General features: G+C 42.1%; 1 protein-coding gene across 13 annotated transcripts in view; it reads left to right on the plus strand.

The window, feature by feature from the left end:
* The window catches only part of ZNF385B (zinc finger protein 385B), a 182,399-nt gene that overhangs the window by 159,475 nt on the left and 8,198 nt on the right, over nt 1-14,726 (plus strand). For 11 of the 13 annotated variants that reach the window (XM_083496618.1, XM_083496626.1, XM_083496622.1 and 8 more), the window contains 2 exons: nt 2,024-2,186; nt 12,870-13,145. In XM_083496618.1, the coding sequence (XP_083352744.1) occupies nt 2,024-2,186; nt 12,870-13,145 (439 nt within the window). The remainder of the gene's footprint in view (nt 1-2,023; nt 2,187-12,869; nt 13,146-14,726) is intronic. The other 2 variants (XM_083496623.1, XM_083496628.1) reach the window with 1 other exon arrangement.

Genomic DNA, 14,726 nt, shown 5'->3' on the forward strand with positions numbered 1-14,726 from the left:
GTGGCCATATCTCTGTGCCCTTTATGAAAAGCATGATTTCTTGTTCGCCCCACCTCTAAACATGTCAGGTGGGAGCATTTTGTTGTTGCTGCTGTTAAAATGAGTGGAGTTTATTCCCAATCAATGTGCCTATGGATGGGGGTGTCCTGTGTGTTAGTTTTTATTGCACTTATAATATTAACTTAAATAGTTAATATGTACACTTCAATAATGGCACAGGCATGTCCATGTTCTGTTATTTAAGTTAAGTAAACATTGGGTTTAAATATGTATCAGGAAATGTTTTTAGCTCTCTAACCTCAGTCAAAAATATTTCAGGAACGAATTTGTTATGATAATGCTGTAGTCAATGAATAAATTTCCTATCATATTAACAATGTCTAGGACATTTAATACTGAAAATATCTGGTTTCCCCACTTACCCTTTAATGCCATTATAGGTTTCGCTTTGTTTCTTAAGAAATGCAGCAAGAAAACCCAGTAGACGCTACTGTGCACCTCTGGAAAACAAAATGCATAAAAGCAACCTTATAAAGTTAGCAGCTTGAATCCGATGCATGTCTTTTATACATGTGGAAGTAAGCCACATTGTACATTAAGTTCAGTTTGGCTTACCACCATATAAGTTGGCATTGGATTGAAGCTGAATACAAATGTTCAAAGATTGTAAAACACACCCAATAAATATATACAGCAGCCATCCCTCTAAAGTGGTCTGGCTTTCAAAAAAACACATCCTGTGAGAGGTTGAGTTATGGTATAGTATGGTGCAATCCCATACATGCCTGCTTAGAAGTAAATCATATTGAGTTCAATGAGATTTACTCCCAGGTAAGTGTCCGTAGGATTGCAACCTGGCCTGTATAATTTTGCCAGCAAATATGCCTTTTTCCTTAGCATTATGAAAGAACCATACCTTTTAAATTTGAATTTCATATGCTCCAAAATCTATAGCATTGCTATATTTTGAGAAATAAGGGGTTGGAGTGATATCCAACTAAGTTGTACCCAGAGCAAACCCACTTAATGGATCTACTCTGAGTATGACTAATAATCCAATTATTTTATGCCTTTAAGACTATAGCAATATTTTCCCCATTAATAGCAAGATTTCCCCTATTAATTGCCTGATTAAATAATGAAGTGATGCTCCCCGGAATGAAGGCTTGTGAGGAAACAAATCTGTTTCTACCGTTAAAACAAATGCGGGAGCTCAGTGTGTGTTCATCAGCACTCTCATGCCCATGAGAAATTGATGAATCACATGGTCTGTCTTAATAAACCCCAACACACCTGCTGGCATGGTAGTGATGTAACTATTCGTAGCCTTACGTTGGTACAGGCCTACACAGCTTGCCAGCTCCCAAAATGAATGAAATCTACCAACCATATAAGGTGGCTCAATGGTGGTTCCATAAAACCTCCTGTTGTTGTTTTTCTGCAAGCCCGGGAGTGCAGAACCTTAGGAAGGAAAGGTGAGTTCCATGCACATAGAAGGACATAATATGTGGCTGGCCAAGTGCATTCACATTGATAGGCCTGCAAGCTGTACTAGGGTACACAGAAGATAAAGACCACCATGCACAACAAGTATATGCACATTATATGCACTTATGTGCAGTGATTTCTGTAGACTTTGGTACTTCTCTCTGTTTAGGACTGCAGCCTTAGCAATCAGACTAATATGCATTTTCTAAATTGGATATATTTACCTCCAAGCAACAGCTTAAGACTTCAGATAGAATTCCGCTAAGAGATTAGTAAAGAGGATGGTCCTCTTTTTGTATGCCATAAAAAAAAATATGTTCTGCATTTTTTTAAAAAAATCTCTGTTAATATTTATCTCCTGAATACATAAAAAAAGTGAGATCACTAATATAAAGTGCTACAAAAACTTGTCAGGCAAAGAAATGTGGTGCCTATTATTGAAAGTTGTATAACTTTTTATCTCTCTCTCTCTACATTGTCATCCATCAAGTGATATGAAGTGCAAAGTGTGAGCCTGATTTGTTCTCCTTTGTAGAGCCAGGCCGAGGCCCACTACAAAGGAAGTAAACATGCCAAGAAGGTCAAAGCACTAGAAGCAACGAAAAATAGACCAAAAGCTGGTGCTTCCAAGGACAGCGCAAAGGCTAATGCGAACTGCTCTGCTACACCAGTCCCAGCCAGCATCTCTGACAAATCAGGTCAATTTTCAATCTATACATTCTTTGCTTCTTCTTCTTTTGCGTGAGATTCTCAATGCATGCTTCCTATCCATTACGTTGTTGATAAATACTTTGTGATGAGAAGAACAAAACTGATGGACAGTGTTAATACATTAGCACGGCAACTTTTAGATCTCCAATGTAACTTCTTCTCCACACATGCTTTTTGTGTGTCCCCTAAATCTATTCTGGGGGTTCCTTCAACCTTCCTGGAGCACTTTTAGAGAGCACATGAGGGTCATTACACTAGGGTAACTGTTCAACTGGATACAGCCCCTGTTTTCTTCAAACCACACAGGTGGAGTATAAGATTCAATATACGTTTTGCAGCTTAATCCAAGTCTCCGACTGCAAAAATTAAAAGCAAAACCAGACCACTCCCCCCCCCCCGGCATATATCATCCTCCTGTGTAAAGTTGTAGAGTTCTACTTAGACCACATGATGATCATTATCAGAATCATCCATTCTTAGTGCTTCCACCAAGGATTCAGTGTGTATTTCAATACGACAAGAAATATCATTACAAAGCTGTCTTTTCTGAAAACGGAAACAGATCAGTTAAAACAGCGGGTCACATTCCCTGTACAGTTTGACCGGCATATCCATTGTCCAGCTGAACGCAGCCATTTAGGTTGTGGATGAGGACAAGCAAAGATGAAATTGCCCAGTAGAGATGTGGCAATAGTGCTACTTCCCTGTCTACATTAAAATCTACCATCAAAACGGTGGGTTTCAATTGAGTGCAGGAGGTGAGATGGTGTGACAGTCCTGCCTTTGGGGTATGAACAAGGGAACAAAAAGTGCTTCCAAGTGGCATCAAACAAATCCTGCTTTGCTGTCTATGAGCTTTCATTTGTCTGTGGCTCCATGCTCTGAGCTTGTTAACACTGTCAGTTATATTGAGATGGAGATGATAACCTTAGTCACTTGTGTTTGTAAGAGAAAATCATTTTTATCAAAAGTGATGTGAAGTGGAGAAATAGAGCCATCGGATAGCTTCTTGACTGTCTTGTTTTCATCCTGGGATAAATGTGGCATAGCCAACCGAGGTATGCAAAGATGGGTGAAGTTATCTACATTTGTAGTGAATTATCTACGGTAACAACTTGCAGAGAGTCATTAGCTTCCTGGAGGTAAATGCCAGCTCTTTGATACGGTAACCAGAAGAAGAAAAATACATGCTGGTTGTGATCTAAAGACATGAACACTCAACAGTGAGCTGCTCATGGCACTGCTGCAAGCAATTAAAACTTCATCTGCTTGCGAACCAATTGATGGCCAGTGTTGTGAAACCTAATGAGCTGCTTCCCTTTCTCCTGATAGTAGGGAAAGGTGTTACAAAATTGAGCACCCCCTCGCTCCACAGCTGCCAAATAGGTGATCAGAGCTGAGAGGGCTGCTAATTTCAACTGATGCTTAAAGACACACACACACACAGGAGAGAGAGAGAGAGAGAGAGAGAGAGAGAGAGAGAGAGAGCCCTTAGTACTGGATACAGGGATTTAGTACCACGGTTCATAAACACAGCATCCTTCTAGAGGTGTGGTTCCTCATCCAGCGGGGGATACGTATATGTGTGGAATGGATTGCTTTCACACATATGCCGCTGTCACTGGATAAGTGTGCATGCCCCAGAGTGGCTCGGAATAATGAGCAAGAGGGCTGGGGGTCGGGGCTGGGGGTCTTGCCTATGTAGCCAGTGCCCCGGGACAGTCTGGTGTTTATTCACAATAATAAGCCTGCAGCAAATAACCTCTGACTCTTCCACAGATATTTGGAAGCAAATAGCCATGTAAACAAGCCCATAGGTGCTCCCTATAGCACATTTCTCAAGCTCTTGCTTGGTAATGTTGACAGCAAAATCTAGTGGGAAGCCGTGCTCTGGTCTTTCTGCATAAACCAGTAAACCTTGGTAAACCTCATGAATAGTCCTGAAACATTACAGTCCCTTATAGAGTAGACCATAGAGGCATCATTAGTTCCACATGCAGTGGAACGAAACAGGCTGCTATTTCTTTTTGAATCATATTAAGTAGATGTTATGAAATATATTCCTACCCCACACGACCCTTACTTTTATTTATAAATGCCAGCTTACATGTGGACCCTGAGAAGAAATGTTTTGCACTTCACAAATTGTGCTTTGGATAGTAGGGTCGTGGGTTGGGACTCAGGACCAGCAACTGAGTTACAGCTGCCCATCACTGAAAATGGTTAAAATATGGTTAAAAACTGGGACTCAGGCTACATGACTGAGCTAAGGGGTGGTCTGAAGTCTGCAAAGGTTGACGTCCACTGCAAGGTATTAGTTATATTTATCTATTGCTCTTCTCTCTCTCCCTTGAGAACTCTGTGACTTAGCTCAATGTTAGGACTCTTCTACACAGCTGTAATTATAACGTTATAAGTGCATTATAAAAATGTGACACCAGATGCCAATGTAGAGTTCAATGGCAAATTGTATGTATATATATATGGTGGGGGGTTTTCATAGCATTTTCATAGCGTTTTTTATATCTGTGTAGATCCAGCCTTAGAGTTAGTGACTAGCCCAATTGGTTCAGGGATGATGTACAATTGATCATGTACCAAATGGAAACTTGCAACTTGGAAAGACAACCACATTTGACCACCTACCCATGAAGTGGAGATGGTTTTAAGAAAGTATCTTCAGCCACACTTGCTCAGAAATTCAAAGCAGCCATTTTTGCCCGTCCCCCCAATTCAATGTCCCTGGCAGCCTTAGGAACTGGAGGCTGATGGAAGGAAGCAAAAGTGGTAGCTCCAAGAATTAGTAATTCAGTTTTTATTTATACCCCACAAAACCAATCTTAGCTGTGTGAATATGATAAAAAATAACTCCTACAATAAAGACACATAACACATGGGGTTTTTTTTTACATAAAAGAGAACAATATATGCTTCTCAGAATATAAATGTTGGGCCTATTGCTCCCTTTGAGCCTCTCTTGCCTATGATCTTGTCTCAGCGATGTCAACTTGGGCTTAGTTGTGAGATTTCAATATTTAGTCCTAACAGTTCTTTATCTGCAATATTTTTTATGCTGTTGGCATCCGTCTGTCTCAAGGGACAATGGACTGCTTCTCTGGAGGTGAAGACAAACCTCTGTGTTAGCAGCACACAAGTTTTAATTAATTTAATAAATTTTATATTTATGTCTTGCGGTCCGGGCTGCCCAGATGAGAAGACTCCCCTCTCAGCATCGCTGATATGGTCTAAAGCAGAGCGTTTGGCACCAGCTGAGCTGCAGGAGTTGCCAGGAGGAGGCATACAAAGCGCCATCCAGCCACTTTAGGGATTCCATTCTGGATTTCTGTTGGGTTTAGTCCTTATCCTGTTCTTATCCCAGATATATTCCACTAGGGAGCAGAGGTGTAGGGCCAGAGCTTTCCTTCTCCTAGATGGGCTACCTTCCCAAGTTGAGGAGCCCCATCCTCCCCTCCCCTCCCTATATGATAAATGCAGAGACCACCTTCTTGACCATGGGACCCACTATTGGTCTTGTCCACTCAATCTTCCGGAGCCTGTCTTCGAATGCAAGGGAAGTCCCTAACTCACCAAGGGTTTGAGACCCATCAGCTACCCTCACCTGGTTTAGCTGGCCAGTTGAAGCTGTTCCCAGGGTGTGGCCACTGTCGCATCCTGACAGCTTCTAGGAGCCACAGGTGGAGCTGAGAGCAGGGTGGGGACCAAAGGCGAACGGATTACCCCAGAAGGTGTCTCCCACCAGAGGTATTAAAGGTAAAGGTAAAGGGACCCTGACCATTAGGTCCAGTCGTGACCAACTCTGGGGTTGCAGCGCTCATCTTGCTTTATTGGCCGAGGGAGCCGGTGTACAGCTTCCGGGTCATGTGGCCAGCATGACTAGGCCGCTTCTGGCGAACCAGAGCAGCGCACGGAAACACCGTTTACCTTCCCGCCGGAGTGGTACCTATTTATCTACTTGCACTTTGACGTGCTTTCGAACTGCTAGGTTGGCAGGAGCAGGGATCGAGCAACGGGAGCTCACCCCATTGCCGGGATTCGAACCACCAACCTTCTGATCGGCAAGCCCTAGGCTCTGTGGTTTAATCCACAGCGCCACCTGCATCCCACCAGAGGTATTACACCTCCCCTAATACCCCATACAGTTGTCAGTTTCAGATTATTTCCTTGGCTACTAATGCTGTGGAGCACTCATTCTAATTTGTTGAGAAAATGTATTTACCATCTGGAAAATGAGTTGACGGTCCTTGCTTTTATATGCACTATTGAAAAAAGAGGTCCATTCCACTGTGGCACAGAATGTCAGGGTGGTGTGTATAGATATTATTATTATTATTTTTAAAAAACAAACAACCTTTAAAAGTAGGACATTGCAGGAATCCCTGTTCTCATGTTGAAGGGAAGCATCTCCTCTTCTGAGCACTAGCTCCCAGTCCTTTGCCGGGCAACCAGCACTTCTGCATGAGAATCAGCAAGGGGCAGATGCCACTTTTTCCTTCTCTCAAAAGGACACAGGGCATTGAATGAGCAGACCAAAAGGGAAAGCAGCTTTCATCCCAAAGCATAACTGACAATTTAAGAGATTAACATTGGACTTTCTGCTCTCAGAATTTCGATTCCATGCTTTCATTCCAGGTTTTATCTGTCCACCTGTCTTTCCCTCTCTCTCACACACACCTTACATATACTCCCTTTAATTTGCATCACCTCGGAAAATAAGAGCTCCTGTGGTTCCACAGGCATTTCACAATACAGTGGTACCTCGGTTTAAGAACAGTCTGGTTTAAGAACGATTTGGTTTATGAACGTTGCAAAACCGGAAATAGTGTCTCGGTTTGAGAACTTTACCTCCGTCTAAGAATGGAATCTGAACAGTGGAAGGGCACCAGCGGCAGGAGGCTTCATTAGGGAAAGCGCTCCTTGGTTTAAGAACGGACTTCCAGAACAGATTAAGTTTGTAAACCGAGGTACCACTGTAGTTGGGAAAGTGATCTGGATAAATTATTAAGCTGCAACTTTGATAAACCGTTCAGTATCTCTCCCCCCACCCCGCCAATCTTTTAGATCGTATGTGATTATTCTCATATTTTAGGATAAGCTGCTAGATTTGCAATCCCCACAGTGGTTGCCTTGATCTCTGTTTGCCCCTTCATCCACTGAAAAGAAGATTGGTACCTCTGTCCAGTTCTTCTTCCCAGGCCCCTCTCCCCCAACTGAACATTAGTCACTGTTTGAGCCTCTGACTGAGCCCTATCAGAATATGACCTCCACCTTTAAAATTGTGGCAGGAATAAACGATCCTTAATTGTACAATTTATTCGAATTTCAGAATTGGCTTGCATCAGCTTGAGATGGTTGAGAAGTGAATGGAAAGACGTTGTACGGAAAGAGTTAAGAGGTGTTCTGCTCCAAGCTGATTTGCATGCAGGTCTACAGGGTTATTCTATTTTCTGCACCATCCCATGGTTCTTTTTTTCCTTCCCCTTCCCCCTTAAGCCTCATTTCTCAATAGAATGCACAACCATTTAGGAAGTTGGTACTCTGAGTGACACCCATTAGTTTCTCATTATTCAGAAAATGGGGCAGTAAAGCAGAAAAAGAATTGTTCTAGAACTCCTTATCAAATCTGCCTAACTTTGTCTTAATGAATGTCAAGGAGTAACGTGGTGCAGTGTTTCTGTTTGTGCATGTGTGTTTAATGATAATGAAATTTAGGACAGGAAGCCTTTACAATTGAAATAAAAAATACCACCTTGAACAACTTTTTAATTACCCTATTTCTGCTGTCTAATTCCTTATGCTTATGCCATTTATGGTATATGTTATTAATCCTGCCCTTCAAATAATAATAATAATAATAATAATAATAATAATAATAATAATAATAATAAATTTTGCAAATGAGTGATCCTGAACCTTAAAAACATTTGGTTGGGGTAGGGAGCCTTCTAAACTAGAACAGTTCCTTCCTTAGTATTCAGACGGCTGGTCCACAACCCAGTCTTCTATGACTGTCAGCTAATTGACTACTTTTCTGAAGTTTCAGTTGCCTTATTTTGTGTGGGAGAAAGAAATGCATTTTGAACAGGTAGGAAAAAAAGAAACGTCAATTTAAATTTTGTTTCAGATATGCCAGGTATCTAAAGTGTCAACTCCAAACCTTTTACTGAAAGTTACTGACAGAATTCTTTCTGTATGTTAAATATATAAATTCCACTCTCTGTCTGGAATTATTTATTTGATTTGATTAGCCTTCCACAGCACCCCAAAGGCTTGTGGGGAATAAAAATAGGTAAAAGTCATACAGCTCCTTAAAGTGATTTAAAAAACCACCCCCATTGTACCCTTTCCCAGAGCATCAATAACTAACAGATTAAAAAACAAACAAAAACCAACCACCGCTTAAAGACCCTCAATTTGAGGCCTAAGTCTTACATTATGGTTTTAATTCGACTTCACTTCTACATCATTCCGGAAATGTGAAAAGGTATCATTTATGTGTATATATGTATGGTGATTGGGTCATAAGAAAGTATCACATTTAACACCATCTTGTCTTGCCGCTAATGACCATGTGCACTGTTCTTAATTTTTAATTTCTTCTAACTCAAAAGTATTCAACATCCATAAAATGCCATACATTTTAATTTTTATGCTATCATTTTTATTTTTATTAACTATTTAGGAGTTCCTTACACATTCAGTAGAGAAGGGTGAAGGGGTGCGTGCAGAGGGGAGCCTTAAACGGCTCAGGACCGCAATACCTCATGGGCTGACTCTCTCCATATGAACCTACCCTGACCCTGATAGCATCTCCTGTGGCCCCTCTTCGTGTGCCTCCTCCACATGAGGTCCGAAGGGTGGCAACATGAGAACGGGTCTTCTCTGTGGTGGCTCCCCATTTGTGGAATGTTCTCTCCAGGGAGGTTCGCCTGGCTCCTTCATTATATATTTTTAGGCACTAGGCAAAAACGTTCCTCTTCCACCAGGCCTTGGGCTGATTAATATCCTACAGCCTTTTAAATGTGTCTGTGGAAGGGGGGTATTGTTTTGATGTTTTGTTTTAATTATTCATTTTTATTTTGTGAACTGCCCTGAGATCTTATGATCAAGGCCGGTATATAAATCTTATTATAAAAATCTTATTATAAATCTTATTATAAATCTAAAAAAGAAAAAAGGGTTGGTAGAGGAATTTTACAGTTTATCAAAATATGATGGCCTGCATCTCACTTTTGTACAAAAAAGCACGGCATAAACGTAGTAGTATACACAAGCAATCTATTAATAAATGCATGAAAACTACTTCAAGACAATGCGTCTGATAACATAAGAGACAACAGCTTTTGTCATATTCAGCCTAAAGTTATGCTTAATTAGAGGGATTTTTTCTCAAGACTTCAGCATAAATGGAGTTATTATTTAAAAATAAATAACTAAATGAGAACGAGAAAGGAGTTTACATATATGCCCTTTGCAGGCAAAAGTACATTCAGCGTTTGAAAAAATTCTCACAAAACAAATATTTTCTCTGTTCATTGCTTAAGGAATACAAGAACAGTGCCAGGCCGGAGGACACAAAATATTTCCCATGTCCATTTGTGATCAGATCGTTTTGTTTGCTTTGTAACACACAAAAAAAACCTTAATAAAAACTTAAAACTTAAAAAAAACTCATTTCCTCCTCAGAAGTGCTATTGTTACCATAGCATTAGGTTTCCCAGAACTGTCAAAGCTTTTCTGCAACAGCTTGTTCAAATTCCGAAACAAGAACAAAGGGAGAATACAGTGCACTCTTGAGAAATATATTCCAGTAGGTGCTGTCTGCAGGTGTTTTAGAAGTCTGTACCTCTTTCATGCGAATGGCAAAACTAATGAAAGGCATGCTCCTATGCTTTGCTGAGCTGTCAAAGGAAGTAGTGAGGATGAGGTGGATTGCAGCCTGCTGCGGAAACACATCAGGATTGCGAGCCCAGGGTGACAGGGTGTCAAAGCTAACTGGGGACAACTTTCCTAGTCACCACTCATTCCCCCCTGAACGATGCTATAGAAGTGGTAAACAGTCGTGTTGTTAAAATACTCCCCTGCACAGATAAATAAGATGCGCTGCTGCTTCCGTTTTTTACAACCTTGAATCTCCTACACGGCCATGCTCTTGAATGTGCCAGATTAGGAAAGCAGGGGAAAAAGTTCTCCAATCTTTTACAAAAGCCGAATATTACATAGTAGGTGCCTCATTGTGTTCACTTCTTTGTTTAAATTACATTAGAGGTGTCCTGATTGCTTTGTCAAACTCTGTCTGACAACATGATAATAAATTTATTCATCCCTTGCAAGTTTCCTGTCAGTGGGTTACACTCATTGTATATAGCATGGCTTTAAAAAAGAAGAAGAAGAACTATTCGTTTATATACTGCATTTCATAATGAAACATACGACACCAGCAACAAACAACCCCCCACTTTGAGGAGCTCCCTATCTAATAATTAACACAAGGAGTGGAAACAGAAGGAGGGGAGGAAGATGTGAGTAAGGGAAATGGGGAATTATGCTGAAGAACTAAATAAAAGGTTTAAATTAGGGTGGCTCACCTGGGCCCTCTCTAGCTGTTGTTGGCTTGTGACTCCCAACAGCAAACCCCTCCAGGAAGTATGACCAATTGTCAGGGATGATGGGAGCCACAGGTTTCCCAGCCATGGTTTACAGGGGTCAGCAATTTTTTCAGCAAGGGGCCGCTCCACTGTCTCTCAGACCTTGTGGAGGGCCGGACTATATTTGGGGGAGGGATGAACAAATTCCTATGTCCCACAAATAACCCAGAGATGCATTTTAAATAAAAGGACACATTCTACTCATGTAAAAACTCTCTGATTCCTGGACCGTCCGCAAGCTGGATTTAGAAGGTGATTGGGCCAGATCCAGCCCCCAGGCCTTAGTTTGCCCACCCATGGTTTAAATCAGGGGTCAGCAAACTTTTTCAGCAGGGGGCCGGTCCACTGCTCCTAAAACCAGTGTGGTGTAGTGGTTAAGAGCGGTAGACTCGTAATCTGGGGAACCGGGTTTGCGTCTCCGCTCCTCCACATGCAGCTGCTGGGTGACCTTGGGCTAGTCACACTTCTCTGAAGTCTCTCAGCCCCACTCACCTCACAGAGTATTTGTTGTGGGGGAGGAAGGGAAAGGAGAATGTTAGCTGCTTTGAGACTCCTTAGGGTAGTGATAAAGCGGGATATCAAATCCAAACTCCTCCTCCTCCTCTTCTTCTTCAGACCTGGTTTGGGGGCCGGACTATATTTTGAAGGGGGGGGGAACAAATTCCTGTGCCCCACAAATAACCCAGAGATGCATTTTAAATAAAAGGACACATTCTGCTCATGTAAAAACACACTGATTCCCGGACCATCTGCAGGCCAGATTTAGAAGGCGATTGGGCCGGATCCGGCCCCCGGGCCTTAGGTTGCCTACTCATGGTTTAAATGCTTGTGAAGACCCTTTATTGGGTGGCATCCTCTCCCTCCTCCTGCATCTCTTCTTCACTCTCCAATCCTCAAGCTTCTCCTGCTTCTATTGTCTCTCACCCTTCACAGATTCCTTCTCCCAAGCCAGTCTCCAACCCCCTTTTCCCGGTGCCCACTCATCAGAATCCGGCCACAGGATAACAAAACACAGGGGGTAACAAAAGTACATACAGCATCTCTGCTTTCAGTTCATAGGTAAAGGTAAAGGTACCCCTGCCCGTACGGGCCAGTCTTGACAGACTCTAGGGTTGTGCGCTCATCTCACTCTAGAGGCCGGGAGCCAGCGCTGTCCGCAGACACTTCTGGGTCACATGGCCAGCGTGACGAAGCTGCTCTGGCAAGCCAGAGCCGCACACGGAAACGCCATTTACCTTCCCGCTAGTAAGCGGTCCCTATTTATCTACTTGCACCCAGGGGTGCTTTCGAACTGCTAGGTTGGCAGGCGTTTCAGTTCATAGAGACTTTTTAACAGATCAATGTGAGTCACTAATGTTATGGCCAGTGTGAGGTTGGGGGAGAAGAGTGGTGGAAATTGGAGGAGAGAGAAAACGGTGGGTGGTTGTAAACTTTCATTCTTTTACATCTGTTTGTGCAAGGTTTTTGTGTCAGCATCGTGTGGGTAGGTTCTTTCTCCATTCATTTATTAGTTTTCATTGGCAGTGAGAGAGATTGGGGAGGCCCAGGGAATGGTTGGTTGCCTTCAGTTGACTGCAGTGCGTATTGTTTATTCCACATCTCTGCAGCAATTTGAAAATTCAAATCATGAAAATTCATCCATATTTTAAGGTCCTAAAAAAACACCTTTTTGTATGCAGTTTTGTATTTTTTTGCAAGCAACTTCCCCTAATATAATGCATTTTTTCCACTAACTGTTTAATTTTTATGTGCACCTTCCCCTAATTCTTGTAAACGCTGTTTGCCTGGAAAACTACATCGCTTGCAGATTCCAACAGAAGAGCTGCATTACAGTTCACATGTTGCTTCAGAAAATGTAGGTTTGGTCAACTGGCCTTTAAGTGTGAACTGAACTGAATTTCCCTGAGATAGTGCCCTAAGACACTGGTCGTGTCTGGTCCTCGTAGCATCATCTGGATTACAGGACAACCTGGCAGCCTAATATTCTTTCTCTCTCTTTTTCAGAAGATAAGGCAAACCTGACAGTGAATGGCTCTAGTCAGCTTCCAAATGCTGAAGTGGTCTCTTTTATACCTGAGCCTGGAGCTACAGCAGTGCTTGTCACTTCTGCAGTGGTAGCAACAACATCTACACCCTCATCATCAACTTCTTCCAAGAGCACAAATGGGACTACTAATGCCATTTCTGAATCAGAAGAGGAGAAAGCCAAAAAACTGCTTTACTGCTCATTATGCAAAGTGGCTGTGAACTCCCTATCACAGCTAGAAGCACATAACACAGGTGAGTATCTGCCAGAAATAACTAAAAGCATCATTGAGGGGTGGAAGGAGGGCTGAAAGAAGTTAATATAATTGGCATTTAGACATGGTGGTGTATGTAATAATTCTTTGCCTCTCCTTTATTTTTTTTTTAAAGGAGAGGGTGTTTTATGTAAAATATACAGTGGCAATTACGGTACTAGATTCCTGTCTGCAGACAACACAGGATGCATAAATCCTGTTCTTTATTAAAGCTCTGAATCATCTGGTTATACGGAAATAGGCATCTACTGCATGCTTAGCGCTGCCATTTCCTGTGAATGCGCTTGTTGCCCAGACTGATGGTTTTGCCCAACTTCCTGGGATCTGTATTTCCCCCTCTTACTCCAGGAAATGCTGTTGCAGAACAAAAAAATCAGAAGGCAGTTTTCACGATTTCACATTTCAAGGAGAACCTTTGAGGGCCACCTCACATGCATACCCTCCAACATTTCTCCAATGAAAATAGGGACGTCCTATTCCATTATTCTTATTACCATTGCCATTACCATTGTTTTATTTATATCGCTCCCATCTGACTGGGTTGCCCCAGCCACTCTGGGCAGCTTCCAACCTATATTAAAACATAACTAAACATCAAACATTTAAAAACTTCCCTATACAGGGCTGCCTTCAGATGTCTTCTAAAGGCTGTAGAGTTGCTTATCTCCTTGGCTTGGGGGTTACATAACTCCATAGCCTTCAACATTTCTCCAATGAAAATAGGGACGTCCTAAGGAAAAGCAGAACATTCCGGGATCAAATCAGAAACCGGGGTGGCTTCTGTTAAATTCGGGACTGTCCCTGGAAAATAGAGACACTTGGAAGGTCTGCATATGGTAACTGCTGAAAAGGCCTTTCCTGATGCTCTCAGTGACCAGGGTAACAACTGGTCAGCTGTTGCTTATTCAGTGTCTCTCTCCATTCCTATGTAGGACCTACACGCCTTTTGTCCTGGTGCAAGGACTATCTAGTGCTGGCACAGGAAGGGCTCTGTAAGAGACATTGTAAAAATAAATAAAGAAGGAAGCCTTCAGAAATTCTCCCCATCTGAATTTCTCCAAGGGTTTTGGAGTTCCAAATTAGCCTGGTCTCATTTCCAAAGCCAAAGCAATGTAATGGAAACCCTCCACCACTCATTTTTATTATTTCTTTATTTTATACATGGCATCGTGCATGTTCAGTTTGCCTCAACTTTTAGTTCCTTTGTGTCTTTCAAGAGCCAGTGTAGTGCAGTGCTCGAGAGGGTCTTACTTTGGACTGTGGAGACTCTGATTCAAATCTTCACCCAACCATGGAGATGGCTGAGTGATGTTGAGCCAGTCACTATCTCTTTGCCCTGCCTAACTGGCAAGTTTGGTGTGAGGACAGAGGGGCCTTGGTGGAAAGGCAGTATATAAATCTAAGAAATAAAATATTTTTTCCCTCTCTCCAAATTTACCGTGTGCATTCGCATCACTGGTAGACACAATCGCATCAAAACTCCTTTCTGTGGAGTATTTTCCCGAAGTGAATATTTTGATTATTTGTATTGATAAAATATGGCCAAAAAAGCCCACCATCC

Source organism: Podarcis liolepis, assembly GCF_965112155.1.
Source record: "Podarcis liolepis genome assembly, chromosome: 1".
In the NCBI taxonomy this organism is placed as follows: domain Eukaryota; kingdom Metazoa; phylum Chordata; class Lepidosauria; order Squamata; family Lacertidae; genus Podarcis; species Podarcis liolepis.